This window comes from Micromys minutus (genome assembly GCF_963924665.1).
Source record: "Micromys minutus genome assembly, chromosome: 7".
In the NCBI taxonomy this organism is placed as follows: Eukaryota; Metazoa; Chordata; class Mammalia; order Rodentia; family Muridae; genus Micromys; species Micromys minutus.
This window is the reverse complement of record NC_137976.1, coordinates 59,736,652-59,760,530: the sequence shown is the minus strand read 5'-3', so window position 1 is coordinate 59,760,530 and position 23,879 is coordinate 59,736,652. Positions and strand designations below refer to the sequence as shown.

The following is a 23,879-nucleotide window of genomic DNA, read 5'->3' as shown; positions in this document are numbered from 1 at the left end:
ACCATTGCCATGTTTGATTGGACTTCCCATCTGCTGTTTACTGACTTGTGTGGCATTGTCTGTATCACCTTTGGTTTGCTCTCCATCCGTTAACATCCTCTTGCCTTTCCGTGCTGGTGTAGCCCGTCATTCCCCTGCACACTCTTTTCCTGCTGCTACCCAGAGAAATCAGCCCCAGCGCCCTGAAAGCTTCCTTTTCCGAGCTGCTGTCAGGGCAGACACTAACAAAGGTAAGCGGTGGTGACGTTAAAGGCGAGGCAGAGTGGGGGATGGCTTTGCACAGTGCTGTGAGGTCTTACATGCTGCATACTTAGTTAGCTCTCATCTTGGCAAAATTACTAACTCCAGGCGTCTGTGACCTCACTAACTTTAAGTCAGGAGCATCTTGGTTTTTCCTTTGGATTAGTAATTTTCTTAGTATTATATAAAACATTTTATAATGTTTCAGCTGTGCATGATGATACATACCTGTAATCCCTACATTTAGGAGGCTGAGGCAGAATTGATTTTAAGGCTAGCCCAGGCTACATTTCAAGATCCTGTCTCAAAGCCAAAATCAAAAAACAGATTAAACACATAAACTTATTCTGTCAGAGAACATTCCTCCCTCATTACGAATCTTTTCTCAGATCTTTCTGTATCAATAAACATTTGAATATTTGTATGCCTATTGCCAGCAATTGTACCTTGAAAAATATGCATGTGTGTTAAGCAAAAGATAGGTACAAAACAGTGACAGCAACAGTTTCATAATGTGCTAATGTAGTGTTCGTAGTAGGAAGGGGATGAACCGTGGTGTATCTGTACAATGAGTGTCATGTAATGAAAATTGTACATACAAAATACTGATTTCTAGAATGTGCAGTACTGACACATCGCAAAGGATACATATAATATTGTTTAATTTATAGAAATGTCTCAAAGTGGACAAAATAAATCTCTGGTGTTTAAGGTGAAGATACCAGAACCCTCTGGGCTCAGTGGGCAGAGAATATCCAAGAGGCTTTGAGGTATGGGTAAAGTTGACTTACAGCACTGAGCCATTTCATTTTGTGAGAATCATTTATTGGCTTGTATATAGAATTATGTAATTTTCCATATATGTGGTTTTTGTCAATAAAATTCTTTGTAAATGGATGTAACTGAGACTAAGATGTTACTACCCTTTTGCCATTGTAATTGTATATTTGAAATTTCAACTGGTCCTTTAGTTACTGTCCAGCCCACTACCCCTTTCAGTGTGCTCAATAGACCTGTGTTCTTTCATATAATAATAATACTTTTTTAAAAAGGAAACCTTTATTTTTACCTTATGTGTATGGGTGTTTTGCATGCATGTGTGTATGTCTACCACATGCCTGAGGAGGTCAGTATAAGGCATTGGAGCCCTGGAACTGGAGTTACAGAGGTTTGTGAGCTACCATGTGGGTCTTCTTTTTGTTTTTTTCTATGTAGCCCTGGCTGTCCTAGAACTCACTATGTAGACCAGGCTGACCTCCAAATCAGAGAGCAGTCTGTCTTTGCCTCCTGAGTGCTGTGATTAAAGGTGCCAAACCTGGGTCTTCCATCTACAAGATCAGCAAAAGTAGAAAATGCTGTATTGGCAAGGAAACTTGCCAGACCAATGTATTTTCCTGGCCTGGCATTTTGATTTCCTGTCTGTCCTGTGTTTTCCAGGTCGTGCGTCCCCACTTCTCCTGTCTTCTGCACCTGCAGCTGATCCCACAAATTCCATAACAAGACAGAGAGAGGAAGAGCTGAAACTTATAGATCAGCTGCGGAAAGTATGTGCACTCCCTCTGCGCTGCGCTCGGCAGTGCCATGGCTGTAGCCCATGCCCCGCGGTCACATGTCCTCTCGTCCACCATCACCATGTCAGTCACATCCTCTGTGCGGCATTCTGTGGCGAGTGCAAAAGAAATTTCACTCCTCAGGAATCTCCTTTAAACTTTTTATTGAGAAAATTGGATAAATAATTCTAAAAGTTCACTTTGTAGCCATGCTCATTTTTCTGTTTCTATCGCTGTCTCTCATCGTGTTAAAGGCACTCTCAGAAGAGTAGTTACAGTGTGTAAGCACCAGGCATGGTGTCCACGAGTTAGCCACTCGGTCACCTGAGCGAGCCGGGTCACCAGGTCAGGCCCAGACTGTGCTTCACGTTGAGCCCTTCCTTGAAAGAGAATCTATGAGCACGTGCACATGCTCAAGCCATATGTAAATGTTGAGGGACTGCTATTTTATTTCGGAATTAAACAAGAATCCAGTTGGGGTTTATGGTTTTGTTTGTTAAGACAAGTTCTCTCTGTGTAACTTAGGATGGCCTTGAACGCTCAGTCTTTCTCCCTGTGCCTTTCTAGCCTGGAATTACAGGCACACACCACAAAACCAGGACTTAGTGGTTTCCTAAGTCATAAAATTGTAGTAATTTCTTTTGTGCTTTTGTACCATTGTGATCTGGCTGTGATGCATATATTCTGACTCTGTAAGTTACTGACTTAAGTTAGGAGAAACATGGAGACTATAGTATCTTAAGCTCTTTTCTTTTCTAGACTTTGTTTTGTTTTGTTTGGAGACAAGGTCTTTGTAACCCTGGCCAGCCTGGAACTCCCTGGCATCACAGACTGGCCTCAGATTTGCTCACAGGCATATGTCATCAAGTCCCACTTTTTTCTGTATCTTTAATTATCTTTATATCCTATGTGATAAGCACTTTTCGGTTAATGCATGGCATTTTCTGTCCTTGCAGCACATTGAATACCGGTTGAAAGTTTCTTTGCCCTGTGACCTTGGAGCAGCTCTAACTGACGGGGTTGTACTTTGCCACTTGGCCAATCATGTTCGGCCTCGATCTGTTCCAAGCATTCATGTCCCATCTCCAGCCGTGGTAAGTTGTTGTCCCAGGCAACATGGGCTAATTTTCATTAGATGCTTTTCAGCTCAGTGGGGTCATTGTGCTGGAAGCTATAAAAGCAGATACCAAGGGCCCAGTCCCTGCCTTCCTCTTGTCACTTTGACTAAGAAAAAGCAGACACAAGAACAATAATCTACAGTATGTATTGAATATTGTAAGCCATGGGTTAAAAAGTATGCTATGAACATACCAAAGGGGACCAAATTAATTACCTAGAGAATTCAAAGAAGCTTCTAGAGAAGAAATTGCACTAATTCAGTTGTAAAGTATACCAGCTAGCAACTTAAATCAAGGAATTGTTCAGGTGTTGAGACAAGATCACACTTAGTGTGAGGCTGCAGATAACTGTGGTAAATCCCAGGCTGTTTTAGAGGCCTTAAAACAAGTCAAGCAGTTAGAGGTTTGTATTAGTGTAATTAGTGGGCAACTTTTGAAAATGCTGTTGATTGTTCAATAGGCATAGCAGTACAATGCACACTGTTAGAACTTCACTAAGGAGGGCTGGAAAGATGGCTCAACCAGTAAAGTATCTTGCTACCATGATTAATCGTGCAGAAAGGGCTCTTTGTACTTTTCTGTCCATTTATGATTAACAATTTGCTGACCTGACCCCTGACTCCAGGCTGGAGCCAGGCTTATGACTATGTCTACAGACTGGCTGCTCTGCTGGCGGAATCCTGCCAGATGTCTTTGAGTTCATTTATCGTTACCTTTGTGGAATCAGGAAATGTATCACTAAGAGGCATTCTCCTTGAAAGTTCAGTCACTTATGAACCAGACATTTTATGTTTGTTTGTTTGTTTGTTTGTTTGTTTAATTCCCATACAACTTTATTCCTTCTGGATAGGATCTTGTGTACAGTTTTGGGGTGAGTCGGGGTCTGACAGTAGGTGCTTCCTATTGGCTTGGTCTGAGATGTTAGGAATGCCTCATCTATATGTGGAGGGACTGTGGCTATGTGACAGAGGCCTGGTGCCAGAAGCTCCTACAGTTCCTTCGGGGTTTGGGGCGTTAAGCCTTCGCTCAACCGCACCAAGCTTCCTCTCACAGTCGCCGCCCCACGGTTGTGTATGTTTCCATCTGTTTTCAAAGGGAAGACAGTTAGGCTGGGCAGTGGTGGCAAAAGCCTTCAATCTCAGCACTTGGAAGGCAGAGGCAGGTGGATTTTTTAATTCTAGGGCAGTTGAGCCGGACATTTTAAATATCAGCATTTATCCCAATATTATGTTATTTGAAGAAAGTTTAGATTCACCTTTGCAAAATAGTGGAATAGTGGCTAGAGAAGGGGGCTCAAGAGGTGAAGCATCTGCTCTTGAAGAGGAGCTGGGCTGTGTTCCCAGTACCTACATGGTAGCCCACAGCCATCTAAAACTCCAGTTCCTAGGGACCTCATACCTTCTTCTGCCTTCTGTGGGTACCAGGCACACAAGTGGTACACAAACAAGCAAAGCAGACACATAAAATAAAATAAGTAAGTTAAAAAATAAGGGAAAAAAAGAAAACAGTGGTATAATACTAGTAAAGGTTGGAAAACAAGGACCATAGGAAAGAAATAGTCATCATTTGAAAGAGGAAGTCAGGCAATCCCACCAGGAATGTTAGGAACAGTCTTTCAGTTGTTGAGCTACCTTGTTTTCTTCTTTGCTTCTAAGTGGAGGAATTAAGCTATGCTAAGATGTAAACTCAGCGTTACTAACTTGGAGAATAACACTACCTCTTAGAAGTAGGGTCAGGTACTATGGGCATTATTGGTCTTCGTTTTTCCAGGACTTTGACTTTTTAATTATGTATATGTGTACATCTGAATATGAATCTGTACATATGAGTTTTGTCTTGACTGAGTCTAGAAGAAGGTATCAGATCCCTTGGAGCTGAATGTAGGGGTAGTTGTAAGTTATTGAGTGCTGGGAACTGAACTGTGGTCCTCTGCAAGAACAGCATCCACTCTTATCCTCTGAACCATCTCTGCAGCCCTTAATAGCCATCTCAAAATGAGTGTGCTTTACTAGTGCATGCTTATTAAGGCTTTAGGGATGGCTTAAAAAGGTTTCCTTGTATTTTAAGAAAAAGATTTGTAAATTGTGTGTGTGTACATGCATGCACATGTTCCTGAATGATTTTATGTGCATCACAAGAGCCCATGGAAGCCAAAAGAGAGCATTGGATTCCCTGGAACTGAAGTTAGAGGTGGCAGTGAGCCATCTCATGAGTGCCATGATCCAAACATTCCAGCACTGTGCTTCTAAATAAAAATTTTAATGAAAGCAAATTTTAAAAATAAACTTTTTGAGCCAAGTGTGGTGTGATCATACTGTGAACCCCAAGATAATGTTATTTACTGAAAAACTTTCTTATTGTGGTGTGGCTCAGCCTTAGCACATATCTTTAATACTAAACAATAAAGGTAAAACTAGTTTGTAAAAGGAAGCACCTATGTTTAAGAGTGATGTCTAATTGAGTGGCAAATAAAGTAATGAATCAAAGAAAGAATTGGCAGAATTGGGCATGCCTAACTCTCAGAGTGGAAACAGAAGCGATCTAACAGAACAGTGCAGAGAGAAAGAGAAGGAAAGGAGGAGACAGTTTTATGGAACAGTTGTAGAGAGAGAAGTTGTAGAGAGAGAGAGATCAGGCTAGACATAAGTGAAGACAGAAAGAGCCAGAGAGTAAGGAGTCAGATTAGAACAGATTGCCATAGTACGAGGCCAAGCAGTTCAGACAACAGCTGAGAGAAGCCAGTTCAAATCAGTCAGCCTGAAAAGGAGTTTGAGCCAGAACAACTGAGTTGAAGCAGCCAGCCATAGTTCTGAAAGAACTAAGAAGGGGTACGCTTATTCAGCAGTAAGTCTCAGACGCTGAAAACATTCTAGGCCTAGATTAGATTGTATGGAGGCTAGAAACTTCCAGAACTAGGCCTAGGTTAGCAAAACAGGAGAATAAAAGTTGTTTTTACAGTACACACCTTTAATTCCAGCACTTGGGCATCAGAGGGAGGTAGATCTCTCTGAGTTCAAGACCAATGGGCCAGCCAAAGCTACAGGTAAAGCCTTCTCTCAAAAGCAAACAAACAAACATAAAAGATACAGCAAACAAATGTAAAGTGTTGGGCTTATGAGAAGATGTAGCAGGTAGAGCTAGCCACACACTCTGCATGCTCTTTATGTGGGCCCTTTGCCCAGTAAAGCTCCTCCTAGCAGCTTTCCCCTTTGCCTCCTAGTTCACTTACCTTTCTCTGGAGCTAAAGAGGCCACGACACCCCACACCCTCTGTCTGTGCTCACCTCCCAGCTTGATCAGGAGTAGCCATAAGAGGAGCCCAGGCTGTTCTGTGCCATCTGTCAGATCAGGATTGTACAGTTTATGTTTCATCTTTTCTGCCTTTTCACCTCAGTTAAGAATCTGGCATTGGCAAGGAAGGGACCTATGCCAGATTGTTACTCTGCCAACGTGACACAGGACAGTGTCACCTGGGAAGAGGAATTTCAATTGAGAAAATACCTCTCTCCCAGGTTGGCCTGTGGAGAAGTCTGTGCTCCATTTTCTTTATTAATGATTGCTATAAGGGCCCAGCCTACTGGGGACAGTGGTGTCCTGGGTTTTATAAAACATTCAGCTGAGCAAGCCAGTGTAAACAATTCTTCTACAGTCTCTACTTCAGCCCTGATTTGAGGTTCCTGTCCTCGAGTTCTCCCGCCTGGCTTTCCTGAAAAGAGACCCCAAAGTGTAAAATGAAGTAAGCCCCTTCCTCCTCTAGATGCTTTTGATCATGGCATCTATGTCAGCAGGAGAAAGCTGCCCCAGGCAGGTGCCCTCCCTGTGTACTGAGTTCCTGTTGTCTTTTCAAGATCCTTTGCAAGTTGTTCCCTCAGAACTGGGTGGATAACTGTTCATTCCCTTCCCTCTTGCTGGTTGCCTTTTCATTGTCTGGGACAAAGCTAATACTTGCCCTGCCTGCCTTGGTCTGTCAAGACTATAGTGCCCTCTTTCCTTGCTTTTGTTTCTTCTTATGACAAGGAATTATGTTTCATGTTTGTAGAAAGCTCAGATTTTACAAGTGAAGTCTTGTTTTCTAGCGATGGTACAAGTGTCCGTGCACTTACTAATTTAAAATATCTGTAGGTCACAGTACCTGCAAAACATATGGCTTTCATACCTGAAACTTGAAAATCATTTTTGAATATGAAATTTCTATTTTTCTTATGTTATGTTTCATAATAACCAACTAGGTGAAAAGCAAAACTTTGAGAAGTTGTAAGATGCCTCGTTATTTCCAGTGTTTACAGATCATTACAGAAAAGTAAGCTCATTTGTTAGTAATTAAGGAAATTTCCTGCGTCAACCTTTCATCTTGTAAAGTAACTTTGTAGCCATTGTTAAGACTTTTTAAATTTCTAAGGTGTCTAATGAGTTAAATGCAAAAATAAGAAGAAGTAAGAGGAGGAGAAGAAGAGGGCCGATATTAGCACTGGCTGTTCCTGCAAAGAACCAGGTTTAATTCCCAGCACCTACATGGCAGCTTACGCCTGTCCATAACTTCATTTCCCAAGGACCCAGCACCTTCTAGATTCTACAGGCACTGCATGTACAATATATACAGATATACATGCAGACAAAACACTCATACATAAAAATAATAATAAGGTAATATTTTAAAATAGAACCAGGCATAGTAGCGCACACCTTTAATCCCAGCACTTGGGAGGCAGAGACAGGTAGATCTCTTAAGTTTGAGGCCAGCCTGGTCTCCACAGTTCTAAGCTATTCGGGGCTATGTAGAGAGACATAGCCTCAAAAATAATAAACCAAAAGAAAATAAACTGTTAATTGTGGCCATGTTTGAATGATGAACCACTGGGTGATACATTTTCTTGATGTTTTCTCCAATTTTCTTTTGTTTCAAAATGAAAAGACTATCTTCTTACCACTTACGTTACTAAACCAAAGCAAATACAGACATTGGAGGTGGCAAACTCCTCCCTCGCATAGCCAGCTCTTATTTCTGCAAATATATTTTCTTGGAAAGCAGCCTCAGTGGCCCACTTGTCCTTGTGGCTAATTTTGTGTTTCTGACAGAATTGAGTGGCAGCAACAGTTCCAAGGTTCTTAAGATTAACACTCACTGTTTGATCTTTTACGAAAACGTTTGCTGAGCCCCGAGTGTGCGGAGCAGTCTGTGAGGCAGCTAGCAAGAGTAGTTTGAAGTCTGCGTTCTTTCTGATCTTTGTTGATAATGGTTTCCTCCTTTCTTGTCTCACTGCAGCCTAAATTAACAATGGCAAAGTGCAGGCGAAATGTGGAGAACTTCCTGGATGCTTGCAGAAAAATCGGTGTACCCCAGGTAACATGCGTGTGTGTGTGTGTGTGTGTGTGTGTGTGTGTGTGTGTGTGTGTGTGTGTGTGTGTGTACACATGCGTGGGCACGCGTGCGCACGCATACATGGGTGCGAGCACGTGCTTGTGTCTAATTGTTCTTACTATAAGTAGCTGCAAACTATGCTGCTGACTCACAACTAACATGATGTGTTATACAAGACTGTCGGTATTCTCTCTAGCAGTATTTTTTCATGCTTCCCTCATTAGATAATTGTACTGTAACTAAAAAATGAAAAATAATTGTTCTGTTTTCTTAAGCATCCTACTAGCTGTTTGATCAGGTAGAGCTATATTTAACAATATTTTCCACACAAGTACCTTTCCTTCAGTTTTTTTAACACTTTTAATACATTTTAAATCTATTTTAAATGTATCCAAAATTTAATTTTGAATTATTTTAGACGTCACAAAATCATACAAAAATAGCAGAGTTCTTATGTATACTTCACTCAAATTTCCCAGATGTTTAAGATAAATACATAAATGGTATAGCTGTACAAAGAGGTATTCCAAATAACCGTCTCTTAACTAAATTAGAGGGTTAATTCAGCTTCAACCTGCTTATCCACTAGGCTGCAATGCTTTGGAAGTTAGCAGTCTCCACTTGTAAGCATGTTTTCAGGAGACAGGGCTTCCATGGGCCTCTATTGCAGTGCTTCTCAGCCTGTGGGTCCTCACCCCTTAGGGTTGACTGACCCTTTCACAGGGGTCACCTAATGCCATCAGAAAACACAGGTGTTTACATTACAACTCATGAAAGTAGCAAAATTAAAGTTGTGACATAGCAATGGAAATAATTTGGTGGTTGGGGTCACCGCAGGGTGAGGAACGGCAGTAGGAAGGTTGGGAACCAGGGTTCTGTTGTGTTTCCTGCCATTGACAGTGCTACAGTTAAACGTTACAGATTCAGTAGGAAAAGGAGTTTCCACTGCTCTTTCAGGGGCCCTTTTGAAGAGCATTAAAACTGATTTACTTTCGAGGGGTGCACAGAGTTGTCGATGATAGAGGAAACAGGCTCTTTGACTGAGCTCTGGGGACACTTCCCTCCCCTCAGCCTCAGTGCTGGAACTGTGTGCACACCACCATGTTTGACAACAGGGGACACATGAGCAACTTGATGTGTGTGGCAGTTTCTGTTTCCTTACTTTGTTTCCTTGTTGGAGATGGTAGCTATGCCTCCTGCATGCCCTGCTAACCCTAACCCTTCTCTTGTGGGTGCACACATGCCAGAGTAGAAAAGAAAGCCAGTTCCAGCCTTGTATCCACATTAGCCAGCATGAGTTCCACACTTAACCTCTTAGCCTTATCAGGTAGAACATTCTGTTCTTTTTTTGCAGTGTTGTGGGTTTGTAGTTTCTCTTTTCTAAACTCAGGTATGACTTTTTTTTATTCTTACGGACAAAGTCAAACATTTTTACATCATTGTTTTATGAAAGCTTATAAAACCATTTTACACATACTGAGACCGTTTACCATTTTCTAAGGAACTGGCAGTATTTTGTCCACGGTGAAAAACCTGAGCTCCATCTGTGCACATATTAGCATCAGGTATTCCTGCCTTCCGTCAGTCAGCACACCGTGTGCACTGAACAGAGTGTGGCATGCCCCTGCTGGGATTTGCTGAGCCCACCTCAACACTGTTTCTAGTCATGAGAGCTGCCTGCCAGGCTCCACAGCCATCTTGTCTACATGTAAACTGTAAAGGCTGTAGCCTGGAGCTCTTTCAGTTCTGCCAATGGTCAGCAAACTATAAACAGTGCTTTACACCATGTGCTTAAGTCAGCATCTTCCAGGTGGGGCGGGCAAGTGCTCATTACAGCCCAGCCAGCGGTCCACCTGAGCACAGAAACAGATAGAAAAGGTACAGTTTAAACCGACCTTTTTCCAGGGTGGTTAGTTGGGTTTTTTTATATCTACACCCACTCCTATTTCCTCTGCCAGAAAGAGGAAATGGACGTCCACTCAAACCACTTCTTTCTTCTCCCCTCTGCCCTTCCACCCACTTCTCTGCCAGTTTCAGTGAGTTCTAGGTGTGCTTCTACTTCTGATGAAAATTAGTCATTTTTCTGGACAGAGTGAAGGATAAGGAACTCACAACTTGGTAGCTTCAAGCTAGCTCTCAGCCTGTTTTGGTCTCACCTCCTTCTGGCCCTTACTGGACTATAAAACGAGGACTTAGTATCTAGAGTGTCAGGTTCAGGGTTGTCACTTCTCAGTGTGACTACGGAGTGTTGTGTAGAGTGAACTGTGAGCCCCTGTGGAGGAGCATGCCTGGACCCTCTACCTAGTGAGTGACACAATACCACGGGCAATATGAGACCCTGTTTCAGACAAAAATAAAATGAAATGTAGATGATACGCAACGATGACTGAAATTATGAAGGAAAGTGGGCTGTTTCCAGCTCACCCTCAAACTGTGAAGGAATCACTAAAAAATAAGGAAACTCAGGAAGCCTCTGAAGAGGGAAGTGTATGGAGATTCACGTTTATTATTACGCCTTTATTAAATGTTTTACATTTTAAAAAAGAACCTGTATTTGAATTAATTGTCCTATATCCTAGAATTATTATGTATGTTAATATTTCCAGAGTGAGTCCACTAATGGTGACTTCAGACACTCCCTCCATTCTGTTGTGCCTAGTGAACCACATCTAGGGATGATGAACTTGATCTGATCTGCAGTAACCCTCCCTCACTGCAAAGCTTGCCTCGGTCTTTGAGAGCCTGGTTTGCCTGGCTTCGTGATTCCCCACTCTTCCCTCAGTGGTGAGGAGTGGGATTGAAATCAGGCCCCTCCCACTCACCGCCCACTGTCAGGCTCCCACATCCTGGGCCACAGTGAGCTCTCACTGTTGTCTCCTCGGGGCTGCAGCTAGCCTCCCGTAAGCAAAGTTCCTTCTGCCGCTCAGTAAAAACTCAGCTATTTGTGGATGAGCCCATGTTTGTTCTTCAGCATTTTCTTACAGTGAAATGCCGCAGGGTGTGTGTCCGACTGTGACTGATGGTTTTCTGAGCCCTGCACTTGACTCATTCTACTGCACTGACTTTTTTTTTTCTGTTTTCCTTTCCTGCTCGCACTTGGACAGGACAATCTCTGTTCTCCTTCCGACATCCTTCAGCTAAACCTCAGCGTTAAGAGAACTGTCGAAACATTGCTCTCTCTTGGGGCACATGCAGAAGAATCCAGCTTTGTCTGTCTGTCTGTCCAGCTTCTGGGTTTTGTGGCATTTTACTGTTCTTTAATGTTAATTCTCTGTGTGCTTTATTACCGGGTCTTCACCTATAGCTGACCATGCAGCCAGTGCCATCCAGCTCCTTCCTGTGCTTGGTGAAGGTTTGTTTCTCATACAGAATTGCTGACACACGTGTGTCTTCAGACTGCTAACTTGAGAAGTGCATTGTCTCTCCTGTGTCCACAGAGGCAGTGCATCGTGTAGTAGGCACTAGTGACAGCTAACAGAGGTGCATTCTCTCTAGTCCCTGACTCCCCTCCTACCCTATGGCCTTGTCTCTTGTATGGAAAGGTTGCAGTGTTTTTATTAAAGCAATCCTGAGCCACAGAGGACTCTGGCCATCTTTTATACTGAGATACAGCTTCCGCTCTGAAGTAAGGACAATGTGATATCTCAGCCTTTTTTTTTTCTTACTGTTCAACCCACTTCGGTGCCAGAAGCTTACAGTCAAGGGCCAGGCCATGGTTCGGGGCCACAGGGTGCTCTAGCACAGTATCTGAGCCTTTCAACAGCTGCTTATCATGGAAATTCTGGAAGCATTTCTAGCTTGGAGTACCTTGTCACTTAGATCTCTGCCCAGAACTCCTAATTTACCCCCAGTTTTAACAGTATTTGGACATTTAGAAGGTATGGGGCATTTAAAATACCAGTTTTAGTTTGGCCTGGATTTTTAGTTTAAAGATACTGGAGATTTCCCAGACTGCTGTTCTGAGCCCAACGTGTCTGTTTAAGACAGCACACACTGAGCAGCTGAACAAAGTTTGCATCTGAGGTGACGCATGGTTATCGTGTGCTGCCTAAAAACAGATCCCTGTTAGAATCTTGTTGGAATGTGATATTTGGAATCCATATCATTTCTAACATGAGGGACCCATTTTTATAGGTGAGGTTTGTGTTCTGTAGGCTATACAATTGTATCTGAAACTATCTGAGCCACAGGTCCCAGTGAAACTGCAGTCTGCACTCAGAATGCTTAGTAAGTAGTGTCTGGACTCGGACCCTAAAGAGACACTGCTGCAGTCAGATGGCAGTTTGCACTGTCTGCAAACTCCATTAACAAAGCTGATCCTTAGCTCGAGATGACAACACAGTGCCCCGCTGTAGTCCACTGGCCCTCTGCTTACCCCCATTTTCTTCCATCTGAAGCGAGCTGGTCTATCATCCACTGCTAATGCTACACAGAGACAGACTGTAGCACTTGACAGCAGTGCCTCCCAGAGGTGCTCCTGTGCTTCTGTTTATTTATAAGACGTCTTAGGTCCGTCATTGTTGTCTGAGTTCTATAGAATTTTGTTCTTTTATACACGCACACAGAGTTAGGCTTAAAGCCAATAATCCCAGCACTCAGGACGCTGAAACAGGATTACTTTGAGTTCACCTAGGCTACACAGCAGGACCTTGTCTTTTAAAGGACAAAAACAAACAAAGAAAAAGTAAAACCCACAGAGGCTATCATGTGGTCGAGCCTGGCAGTGGTGGGTTCCTAGGAACCATACGCAGAGTTGGCGTGTGGGTGGAAGTGCCACCTCTGAGTGGTGTCTAGACCCCTGTGCACCGAACCACTTGCCCTGGCTCAGGCCTGGGTGCGGGTGAGCAAACACCAGGGAATGGCCTGGAGACTATGACACATGCAGAGCACACGCAGGTCCCTCCTGCTTGTTGTTTGGTTTTTGTTTGTTTTTGTTTTTTGGAGACAGGGTTTCTCTGTGTGGCCCTGGCTGGCCTGAAACTCCCTCTGTAGACCAGGCTGGCCTTGAACTCATAGATCTGCCTGCCTCTGCCTCCTGAGAGCTGGAATCAAAAATGTGGGGCACCACCATCCAGTGCGGGGTCATCTTAAACAAAGCTACTCTGTAGTTGCAGAGGTATTCAAAGTATTAATTCCAAACTGCTGAACTTAGTAGCAAATCAAAAGATTGCTATGACTTTAGCAAAATCAGCATTAAATAAAAAAGTAATTATATCAAGTGCCAGTAGCGGCCTCAAAATCAACCACTTGCTGCATTTACTGCAGTTCATTTTGTCGTGTCAAGTGGCACAGCTGTGGTGGTGTGCTCCTGTAACCCTCACGCTGAGGCCAGCCTGAGCGGGTTAGCAAGACCATTCTCAACTGGAAACAGAAAATTCCAGCACTTGGGAGGCAGAGACAGAAGGATCTCTGTGAGTTCCAGGTTAGCCTTGTCCACATAGAAAGACCCTGTCTAAATAAATAAATGAACTTGATGAAAAAAAAGAAAAGCCAGTAAGTGTTATACCAAGATCTGCCTTTTTCTTACCAGAGTAACCAAACCTGTACTAAGTCAAAGATGATAGGTGTATCCATCTTCTCACCCAGATGGTAGTCATCTTTTCTGGGTCAGTTACTAAGATGTAAACTTACACTGTAGTCCTTCAGTATAATCTATTGTGCTGGGTTTTATGATATGCTTTACTTTTTCAAATACTGTTTTTATAAGACTCACTGTGTAGCCCTGGCTGAACTTGAACTAACAAACCTGGCTCTACCTCCTAAGTCCTAGGATCAAACACACTCAGCTAAAATACATTTTTTAATTATTTATGTATATGAGTACACTGTAGCTGTCTTCAGACACACCAGAAGAGAGTATCAGATCCTATTACAGATGGCTTTGAGCCACCATGTGGTTGCTGGGAATTGAACTCAGGACCTCTGGAAGAGCATCAGTGCTCTTAACCACTGAGCCATCTCTCCAGCCCTCACAATTCCTTTTTAAAGATGACTTTTAGCTCATTTAGATTTAGGCCTCCCTTCCCCCTTCCTTCATTCATTCACAAACCATGCTGTGTTCCTGCTGTCTATGTGTCCTTCAGAGAGTCCTCTGAATCCTGTCTTCCACTTGAGCCCTGCTGTGTCTTAGGCTGGTTTTGCATTTGTACCTGCTCTGTAAGTCTGCCCTGGTCTTTATCAGGGATGGAGTGTGGTTTTCTGCAGTGTTCTGTTCTCTGTTGTGTAAATGTGTGTCTCCAGTCAATCTTCTGCTTCCTAAATGTTCTGTATGAACTGTGGTTGTGTTAATAAAGTGACCCCAAGTGTGAGACACGCCTGCGTCTGCCTCCTTAAGCAGGGTGGGTTTACCAGGAACTTTGTATCTCACTTGATTACTATGGGGTGGGGATGGAAGGACCCGTGTTCTCTCAGCTCTGATGTTCATCCTGTTTTCTTTTGTTTGTTTTGTTACATTGTCCCCTTTCAGGAGCACTTATGTTTGCCTCTGCACATTTTAGAAGAGAAAGGGTTGGGCCAGGTTGCAGTGACAGTCCAGGCCCTCCTGGAACTAGCCCCACCCAAGCAGCAGCCGCAGCCACAGCTCTCTGCTGTCTGAGGACTCCCAGGGCCCTGCGTGTTGGCACAGCCAAGACAAGGAGCAGGAGGACTTGATTGCTGGCGCTGCCTGCTCAGACAGAGCCCTGTGTGTTCCTAGAAGCACTGTCTTCATGATTCCTGCCAGGAATGTTGTGTTTCATTTCTCCATTTTAGGGGAGATTAAACCCATTTCCACTGTTTTTTTATTTTTAATGAAGACACGGTTTTTTTAAGTGGAACTTTCGTTACTGAGGCCCCATCATGGAAGACGAAGCTGATGGTGCTTTCTTTGTTAGGAGCAGGCTTGTTTGCCATGCCAGAGCCAGTGTTTTCACAGCTGGATATTGAGCTCTCTCAGAAGACAGACACAGTTATTGTGTCTGCCAGTTCCTAGGTGTCTACAGCTCGATGGTTTCTACAGTTGGACTTCATTCTTCTGGAGCATTTGTGAAATCCAGATTTGCATCAAAGGTTGGGATGTGGTCTAGGAACCTCCACTTCCAGCAGACATTGGGTTTCTCGGCAGTGAAGACCACTGTCCCAAGACACATTGTTATGTGGTCTGAGGACACCACCCCTACTGTATTTTTCAACCACATTCAAATCAAAGGCTATATTATGATGACTTGGACTTTCCTGTCAAAGAAAGCAAAACCATAGAGAAGCCCTAGGTTCTGCACAGTATAACAGGTATCTAAGGCCAATACCCAGACCCCTCCCCAGGCTTGCCCACTACCACCCCATCTTTTTCTAGAGAGCGGTTCCATGCTCACCCTGCTGTTTCCTGAACAGACACACTCCACACATTGTAAACTATAAATTGTAGCATGCACTACCCAGCAGTGTTTGCATTTGCCTCAGTGAGCCCTGCGTGCTGATCCCAGGCACCTGGGCCAGGCACAGCTGACCCACAGGTCCCCACTCCTGGGACTGAAGGAAAGACATTCTTACAATCCGTGCAGGTGACTGCCAGTTCCCATAGCTACAAGATAGCTCTGAGAGCTGCTTCCTGTTTTTCATCTACTCCTCTCTGAGATCCTCCACTGTGTTCAGAGAACAAAAGGCCCAAGGGCTCCAGCACAGTGTAGGAGTCTCTATTTAAATTTAAGCACCAAGGCTTCTCTTCCCTACATTTTGGACTCTTTAGTTGTTAGTTGCATCTTTGGTGTTTGCTGAAGTTAGAACCCAAATACAGTAATTACATAAAGCTGTTTGTTTTATAGGGTTTTCCTATAAAAGATTGTTAACTTTTGTGGGTTTTCTTCCCAAGGCTTACATTTCAGAACAGTATTACCCTGTGCAGCATCTAAAAGTAACTTTGATACTTGACCAGGGTTCCATCCCCAGCATCACCTTAAAAAAGCTCAGAGAGGTACATGGCCTATGATACCAGACATCCCAAAAGTGGGAGGTGGAAAATCAGGATTTGGAGTCCAGAGTAGGCAATAGCCAGCTACAGCCCGCCGGGCTGTATTTGACTGTGGCTGGAGAGCTGTCTCAGTAGTAAGAGCCTGTGCTGCCCTCGCAGATGAGGGTTCACAACTGCACTCTACTGGCTTCTGCAGGTCAGGCACACACACGGTGTATATATATACAGGAAAGTAAAACACTCCTGTACATAGCAGTGGATATCTAGTCAAAACAGTTTCTCCTTGTTTGTGCAGAGAAGTGTTTATTAGAATGCTGCCACTTTTATTCAAGTTTAAAAGCCTATAAGAGCAGCCAGGCATGGTGGCTCATGCCTGTAACTCAGGCAACTAGAGCAGGAGGATCATTAATTTCAGGCCAGCCTTGGCTACGTAGCAAGACCTTATGTCGAGCCAAAGTAAGTGTAACAGAGAGTGTCTGCACTCCTGCCCAGTCCTGCATGGTCCTCAGAGAACGGTAGGACTAGAGCCCAGAGCCCAGCCTGTTCATCACCAGTCCCCAGGGCCAGCGGCCAGAGCTCGCTGTGACCAACTGTGCTTCTGGACTGCAGATATGCTTCCTTCCAGGAAGCACTAAACCTCAGCATCTTTCCTAAATCCCAGATCTTAATTATACAGATGACATTAAAATGGTTCCAGAAGACATTACACAGTGCAACACTTGGAATGGCTGCAAGAGCTCCGAAGAGTAAGCTGACATTGGAAGCATGATGGCACATGCCAAAAAAGTCCCAGCTTTTGAGGGACAGAGGAGGCAGATCTGGTCCACATATTGGGTTCCAGGCCTACCTCAGAGAGAGGAGGAGGACATTTTAACACTGCAGTTTTCCTATGAGACCTTAATTACTTACCAAACTAATACAACTTTGAATGATTAGGATACAGTTGCACAGTGTTGGTGGGCAGTAAAATACAGTTCCTACGAGTCAGCACACAGCAAGTCAGTGCTTCACTTCTGTTGGGCCTTTGTGGCTTCTTATAGGTGTCCAAATTGGAAAGGACAATTCATTTGGATATTTAACCTTGCTAGACCCCAGCAGGAGATAAAGTTAGCCATGTCATAGTCCCCTGGATGGAAATGGCTACCTTGCCCATGCTAAAGGAGATCAGCCAAGTGCCTGCCAGCTCTGCCCTGCCACCTGCGGTTGTCAGCCGCCTGGCACTCTGACCAGGATGCCCCTGTAATGAGCAGGTCTGAAGAACTCTCCTGAGGAAGAACTTGTATCTGCTAGAACAGACTAGAAAAGGCAGAGCAGAGGGTGGTTTCCAACCCAGCAGCCCTGTAAATACACCCTTGCAACTAACGAAGGAGCCCGCCATTTGTTTGCCTCTAGTCAGCAGTGATGTGCCGATGAATCTGATGGACTAAGAGCTAAGTGCTTAGATGGCTATGGGGATGAAGGAGAACTGGGTTATTTAGGAGCCTTTTGTATACACATAGCAGTGAGACAGTTTACAGCAGATTTTATTTCTGAAATGTTATAAACATGTAATTAATAAAAGGTTTTATAAACATTGTCCTATATTTGTATGTTTGTAAATATGTTGTGTAAGTTCTAAGTATAAATATGTCAATACTGTGTATGTTATTTTTAATTGCCTGTATGTCATCTTATATGTGGACATTAAAATAAAAGCCAATACTCCAATAGCATGTAATAAACACTTTAAAATATTTCAGCCTAAAGCATGGTTTCCTTGCCAAAGACAAATCAAAGAAAGGCCATTTCTCAGGCTCACTGGACCTTTGAGGTTCACATTCTCTTTCTTAAAGAGGTGCAGACAGTAAGATTGCCTGCGCTAGCAGTAGGAGAAGATTCCATTCAGGCTGGGGCTACAGTGCAGTGAGTAGTGTGCCTACTAGCATGCATAAAGTTCTGGGTTCCATTCCCAGCACTGCATGAACCAGGTATGGTCACTCAACTCCTGTAATCCCAGCACGTAGGAGGCACAGCATAAGGTTCAAGGCCACTAGACTACATAGCGAATTTGAAACCAACCTGGGCTACATGAGACTCTGCATCAAAAAGTTTAAATTTCATATCATGAAATGTGTGAGACTTTTCGGGGGGCGGGGCAGTTGAGGGCCAATGAAAAGGCTCAGCAGGCAAACGGGCTTGCTTTCTGCCAAGCCTAATGACTTGAGTTTGATATCCAGGACCTAAATAATACAGAGAGATACAGTAGAAGAAAACAATTTTTGGAACCTATCCTCTGACCCCACCTCCCGCAGGCTATGGCATGCATACATATACACACGTTTCCATGCCTGGCCACATACACACTGGGTTTTGTTTGTTTGTAAAGAAACAAGCTGTGTCTGTGCTCTTAACCACTGAGCCATCTCTCCAGCCCATGTGTCTCGTTTCTTCAAGTCATAATATCCAGATAATGTATATAGTTGTGTCTCTCTTGACAAACATCATCTCTAGCCTTCTGAAGAACCCATGACCCAGTCTTTACCACTGGAGGACTATGTATCTACATGCCATTTTACCATATATCAGCCACTTCCATCCCTATCTGTCCCCAGAAAAGTCACTGAAACAGCTTATGTAAGAGGTGTATTATGAACTGTCCCCCAACACCACCATCTCTAGACTAATGTTCACCCTGTGAGACAGGCAAGAGCCAACATTAACTACATGTGTGTGTGCTCATGATGCTAGGTGATAACCTTATAATTCTCACTGAATAATTTACTCTTGCTTATAATAGCTTTTCACTTTAATCATATGGCATAAAGTCAGAGTCAGATGTGTCAGGAGATTTTAATACTTCACTATAAGCCAATGAACTGCTTTCTGGTGAGAGAGAATAAGGATGTTCACAAAGCTACTCAACGTGTCTCTTCCCAAAGTCTAGTCTGAAGAGGCCCCACAGCCATGTCCTAGACCTGACTGGGGTTTGAAAACTAGAGAAGCAGGCATAGCAAACTCCTTAGGGGTCTCCATGAGCCCATAGGTGGGTGTTGGGGCAGCATCATGTATGTCTCGAGGCCTGAGAAGGAACAGGAGAAACTTGCTACTTCTTTCCTCTCCCCTTCTCCTTGCCTTTTGAGTCTTTGCCGTCATCTTTCTCTTTCTTGGGCATTTTGAAATTTCCAATTTCCTTTCGGACCACTGTACCTCGCCACCAGGCCTGGAGCTGGAAGAGAAAAGCAAGGGGAATTCACCTCAGTGAGAGAACCAACAGTCGCTTCCAACAAGAAGATCCGGGACATGGAAGTGGCCAGGCTGCTGTCAGTACAGCTACCTGGAGACGAAGTAGGCCATGCCATCCTTCAGCCTTAGAGCCTCAACTTCTGTGCACTCTTGCTCCCTTGGTAACACCTCACAGCCACTGAATGCAAAATGAGTGCATGCCTCTTACCTGTGCCCAGTCAGGGACACACTGGGAAGTCTCAGTGTATCACACATCTTTAAGGAGCTGCTAGACGGGTAGGATTCAGAGAGTCCCTTGAATGTCTTTGTCAGTTTTATGCAACTATTCTTGTCTAGATTGTAAAATCAGACTAGCCCACTAGGGAACATGAGTCCACTGGTGAGAGCAAAAGCAATCTCTGGTTAGCTCCCTACTTTGTTTTGGGTTTTTGCTTGTTTATTTTTTTGTTTTGTTTTTGTTTGTTTGTTTTGAGACAGGGTTTCTCCATGTAGCCTCGATTGTCCCAGAACTCCCTCTATAGACCAGGCTAGCCTCAAACTCACTGAGATCTGCCTGACTCTGCCTCCCAAATCCTAGGATTAAAGGCATGCTCTTCCACCGTGCATTGCCAGTTAAAGATGTTTCCATACCTGGTCCTGAAAGTACTTCAGAGTTCTCATTTTTGGACTTGTGGTAATGGCTTAGTAATAACCACACTAAAAAATGCTGAAGAGGCTCTGGGCTTGATACCCAGTGCCACAAAGCAACAGAACATGGCCTTGTGATGGTGTACACCCGTAATTCCAGCAGTTGGGCAGTGGAGTTCACAGGCAGCCTGAGCTACACAGGCAGAACTTGCCTCCTATTCTACATCTCAAATCCATTTCTGCCAGGGCCCTTGAAGAATGTCCAGGCAGAGGTTTGGTTGGTTGGTTGGTTGATTTTTTTTTCCAAAACCAGCTGAAATCTCTGCAATTTTTGCCTTAAAATGTTTTTCCAAGGGTGGGAGAGAGGACTCAGCAGTTAAGGGCACATACTGCTCTTGCAGATGTCTAGAGTAAGTTTCCCAACACCCACATCTGGAAGTTCACAACCATCTCTAACTCCAGCGCCATCTGTAATTCTGATGCCTCTCCTGGGCTCTGTGGGCCCCTGCACTCTTATGCGCAAATCCACCCACAGACACAGACATGTTCATAATTAAAAATGAATCTTAAAAATATTTTCCAGAGGGTCTCATTGAATGCGAAGCCAGCTCTCAGGCATTTGTGTGGTCTTGTTGCCAGCCCAGCTGGGCCTACACACAAGCAACCATGTCTAAGGAACCTGCAGTTGGCATTGATCTTAACACCACCTACTCCTGTGTGGGTGTCTTCCAGCACAGAAAGGTAGAAATCATTGCCAATGACCAGGGTAACCGCACCACGCCAAGCTATGTTGCTTTCACTGACAAAGGACGATTAATTGGGGATGCGGCTAAGAATCAGGTTGCAGTGAGCCCCACCAACTGAGATCAGATGTTCTGTCTGATACAAAGCACTGGCCCTTCATGGTGGTGAATGATGCAGGCGGGCCCAAGGTCCAAGTCAAATACAAAGGGGAGAGGAAGTATTCAGAGGAAGTTTCCTCAGTGGTTCTGACAAAGGAAACTGCAGAAGCATACCTTGGAAAGACTGTTACCAGTGTCATGGTCACAGTGCCAGCTTACTTCAGTGGCTCTCGGCGACAAGCAACAAAAGATGCTGGAACTATTGCTGGCCTCAATGTACTTCGAATTATCAGTGAACCAATCGCTGCTGCTGTTGCTTATGGCTTAGATAAGAAGAAGGTTGGAGCTGTTTTTTGACTTGGGAGGTGGCACTTTTGATGTGTCAATCCTCACTATTGAGGATGGAATTTTTGAAGTCAAATCAACAGCTGGAGACACCCACTTGGGTGGAAAAGACTTTGACAACTGAATGGTCAACCATTTTGTTGCTGAGTTTAATTGAAAGCACAAGAAGAACATCAGTGAGAACAAGAGGGCTGTCCGGCGTCTCCGCACTGCCTGTGAGCAGGCCAAGCACAGCCTCTCCTCCAGCACCCAGGCCAGTATTGAGATTGATTCTCTCTATGAGGGAATTGACTTCTGTACCTCCATTACCCACTCGATTTGAGGAGTTGAATGCTGACCTGCTCTGTGGCACACTGGGCCCTGTAGAGAAGGCCCTTCAAGATGCCAAACTAGACAAGTCACAGATCCATGATATTGTCTTGGTGGGTGGTTCTACCAGAATCTCCAAGATTCAGAAGCTTTTTCAGTGGGAAAGAACTGAATAAGAGCATTAGCCCCGATGAAGCTGTTGCCTGTGGTGCAGCTGTCCAGGCAGCAATTCTATCTGGGGACAGGTCTGAGAATGTTCAGGATCTGCTTCTCTTGATGTCACTCCTCTTTCCCTTGGTATTGACACTGCTGGTGGAGACATGACTGTCCTTATCAAGTGCAATACCACCATTCCCACCAAGCAGACACAGACTTTCACCACCTACTCTGACAACCAGCCCGGTGTACTCATCCAGGTGTATGAAGGTGAAAGGGCCATGACCAAGGACAACAACCTGCTTGGAAAGTGTGAGCTCACAGGCATACCTCCTGCACCCCGTGGGGTGCCTCAGATTGAGGTCACTTTTGACATTGATGCCAATGGCATCCTCAATGTTTCTGCTGCAGATAAGAGCACAGGAATGGAGAACGAGATCACCATCACCAATGACAAGGGCCGCTTGAGTCAGGAGGATATTGAGTGCATGGTCCAAGCAGCTGAGAAGTGCAAGGCTGAGGATGGGAAGCAGAGAGATAAGGTTTCCTCCAAGAATTCACTGGAGTCGTACGCCTTCAACATGAAAGCAACTGTTGAAGATGAGAAACTTCAAGGCAAGATCAGTGATGAAGACACACAGAAGATTCTTGACAAGAGCAATGAAAGTATCAGCTGGTGGATAAGAACCAGACTGCAGAGAAGAAAGAATTTGAGCATCAGCAGAAAGAACTGGAGAAAGTCTGCAACCCTATCATTAACCAAGCTGTACCAGAGTGCTGGTGGCTTCCCTGGTGGTGGAGCTCCTCCATCTGGTGGTGTTTCTTCAGGCCCCACCATTGAAGGGGTGGATTAAGTCAGTCCAAGTAGAGGGTATAGCATTGTTCCACAGGGACCCAAAAACAAGTAACATGGAATAATAAAACTATTGAAATTGGCACCATAAAAAATATTTTCCAGAAACTAGAACTGATCATGCTGTCGTCGTTAATATTTGCAGGGTCACTATCTCAGCCAGGCTTGACTGCTATAATCCCCAATAGCCTGGAGGCTGAGGAGGATGGGGCACTGCGGACTACACAGGAAGTCCCAGGGCAGTCAGGGCTGTGGACAAAACACTGTCTCTGAGTGAAGAGAGAAAAGAAAGAGTGTCTGTGTATAATTAAAGTTTTAAATGTTTTTTTCTAACTTCCTTTGTCCCTTCCACTTTCTGTTTTCTTTAAAGTAGCTTCTATTGGCAGGCATCACACAGCCAGGGCTGACTTACAACAGGGTGTTGAGGAGAGCAGGGCATTCAGAAATGCTCTACCTGCATAGTCGCCTCGCCTTGGGTTAGCGGTGACCTCAGATCCAGTGTCTGGACAGAGGATTCTTCCATTACACACCTCCTCCCAGAGTGAGGATTGCTGTTCTGTCAGCTGTTTTCCTGCACTGTGGACTGCAGACCTCACCCATGTGCTGCAGGATCCCCAGTGGCCCACCTCTAACCTGTACCTCCAACCTCTGAGTGTCCTACCTTCACAATGCTCTTTAGTTCCAGGTCATCCTGCTCCAATTTCTTCCTGGTCTTCTCCTTTTCTACCCGGTCCTCAATAATGACCTGCTCATATTCCCGTATCTGCACAAATACACGGGGCAAAGTCAGGCCGCAGCCCAACCAACCCTACATGCCAGTAGTTCCGGAACTCAAGAGACACAGACAGGAAGACTGATGAAAGTTCAAAGCCAATCTCAACTACACAGCAAAGATATGTCTCAAAAAAAAAAAAAAAAAAAAAAAACAAAGACTACTGCTGGATTCCCAGTCTGTGTATTCACACCACAGAATTGTTCCTCAATTTTTTAAAATTTAACTAATTCAAGGCTAAGCTTTTTTAAAATCACACAAATTCACTTTTGTATTCTCCAGATAATAGTTTTAAAACTTTAATAGAATGTACATATGCAAAAAACCATGTTTTAAACTAGAAATTTAGGAAGTTCTACATCTAGTCAATGAAGTAGTCAGGTTTTCAAAACTCAACATTTTTAAATTGTCTTTAGGGTCCATAAAATTTTGTTTTATTTAATGTAGCATCTCTCTCAAGGAGTCTCAGATAATTTCATCCTAAAATACAAGAAGATTCTCTGGCCTGATCTCATCTGTGATCTCAGCATTCAGAAGGCGGA

The 23,879-nt window shown here is 44.0% G+C and overlaps 2 protein-coding genes and 1 pseudogene across 7 annotated transcripts in view; 2 read left to right on the top strand and 1 right to left on the bottom strand.

Moving 5' to 3' along the window:
* The window catches only part of LRCH3 (leucine rich repeats and calponin homology domain containing 3), a gene marked incomplete at both ends in the record, with an annotated part of 95,646 nt that extends 77,727 nt beyond the window's left edge, over positions 1 to 17,919 (top strand). For 2 of the 5 annotated variants that reach the window (XM_080918739.1, XM_080918736.1), the window contains 5 exons: positions 123 to 230; positions 1,678 to 1,784; positions 2,747 to 2,884; positions 8,171 to 8,248; positions 11,371 to 11,574. In XM_080918739.1, coding sequence (XP_080774865.1) covers positions 123 to 230; positions 1,678 to 1,784; positions 2,747 to 2,884; positions 8,171 to 8,248; positions 11,371 to 11,574 — 635 coding nt within the window. Of the gene's footprint in view, positions 1 to 122; positions 231 to 1,677; positions 1,785 to 2,746; positions 2,885 to 8,170; positions 8,249 to 11,370; positions 11,575 to 14,732 lie in introns of those variants that run through there. The other 3 variants (XM_080918738.1, XM_080918737.1, XM_080918735.1) reach the window with 2 other exon arrangements.
* A 1,374-nt stretch (positions 17,920 to 19,293) lies between these two features.
* The window catches only part of DRC9 (dynein regulatory complex subunit 9), a gene marked incomplete at both ends in the record, with an annotated part of 38,719 nt that continues 34,133 nt past the window's right edge, over positions 19,294 to 23,879 (bottom strand). The window contains 2 exons of the mRNA XM_080919523.1: positions 19,294 to 19,416; positions 23,227 to 23,328. Of these exons, the coding sequence (XP_080775649.1) occupies positions 19,294 to 19,416; positions 23,227 to 23,328 (225 nt within the window). The remainder of the gene's footprint in view (positions 19,417 to 23,226; positions 23,329 to 23,879) is intronic.
* LOC308422234 (heat shock cognate 71 kDa protein-like) lies at positions 20,727 to 22,566 on the top strand (annotated as a pseudogene). The gene has a single exon. The product of its transcript is annotated as a heat shock cognate 71 kDa protein-like (transcript).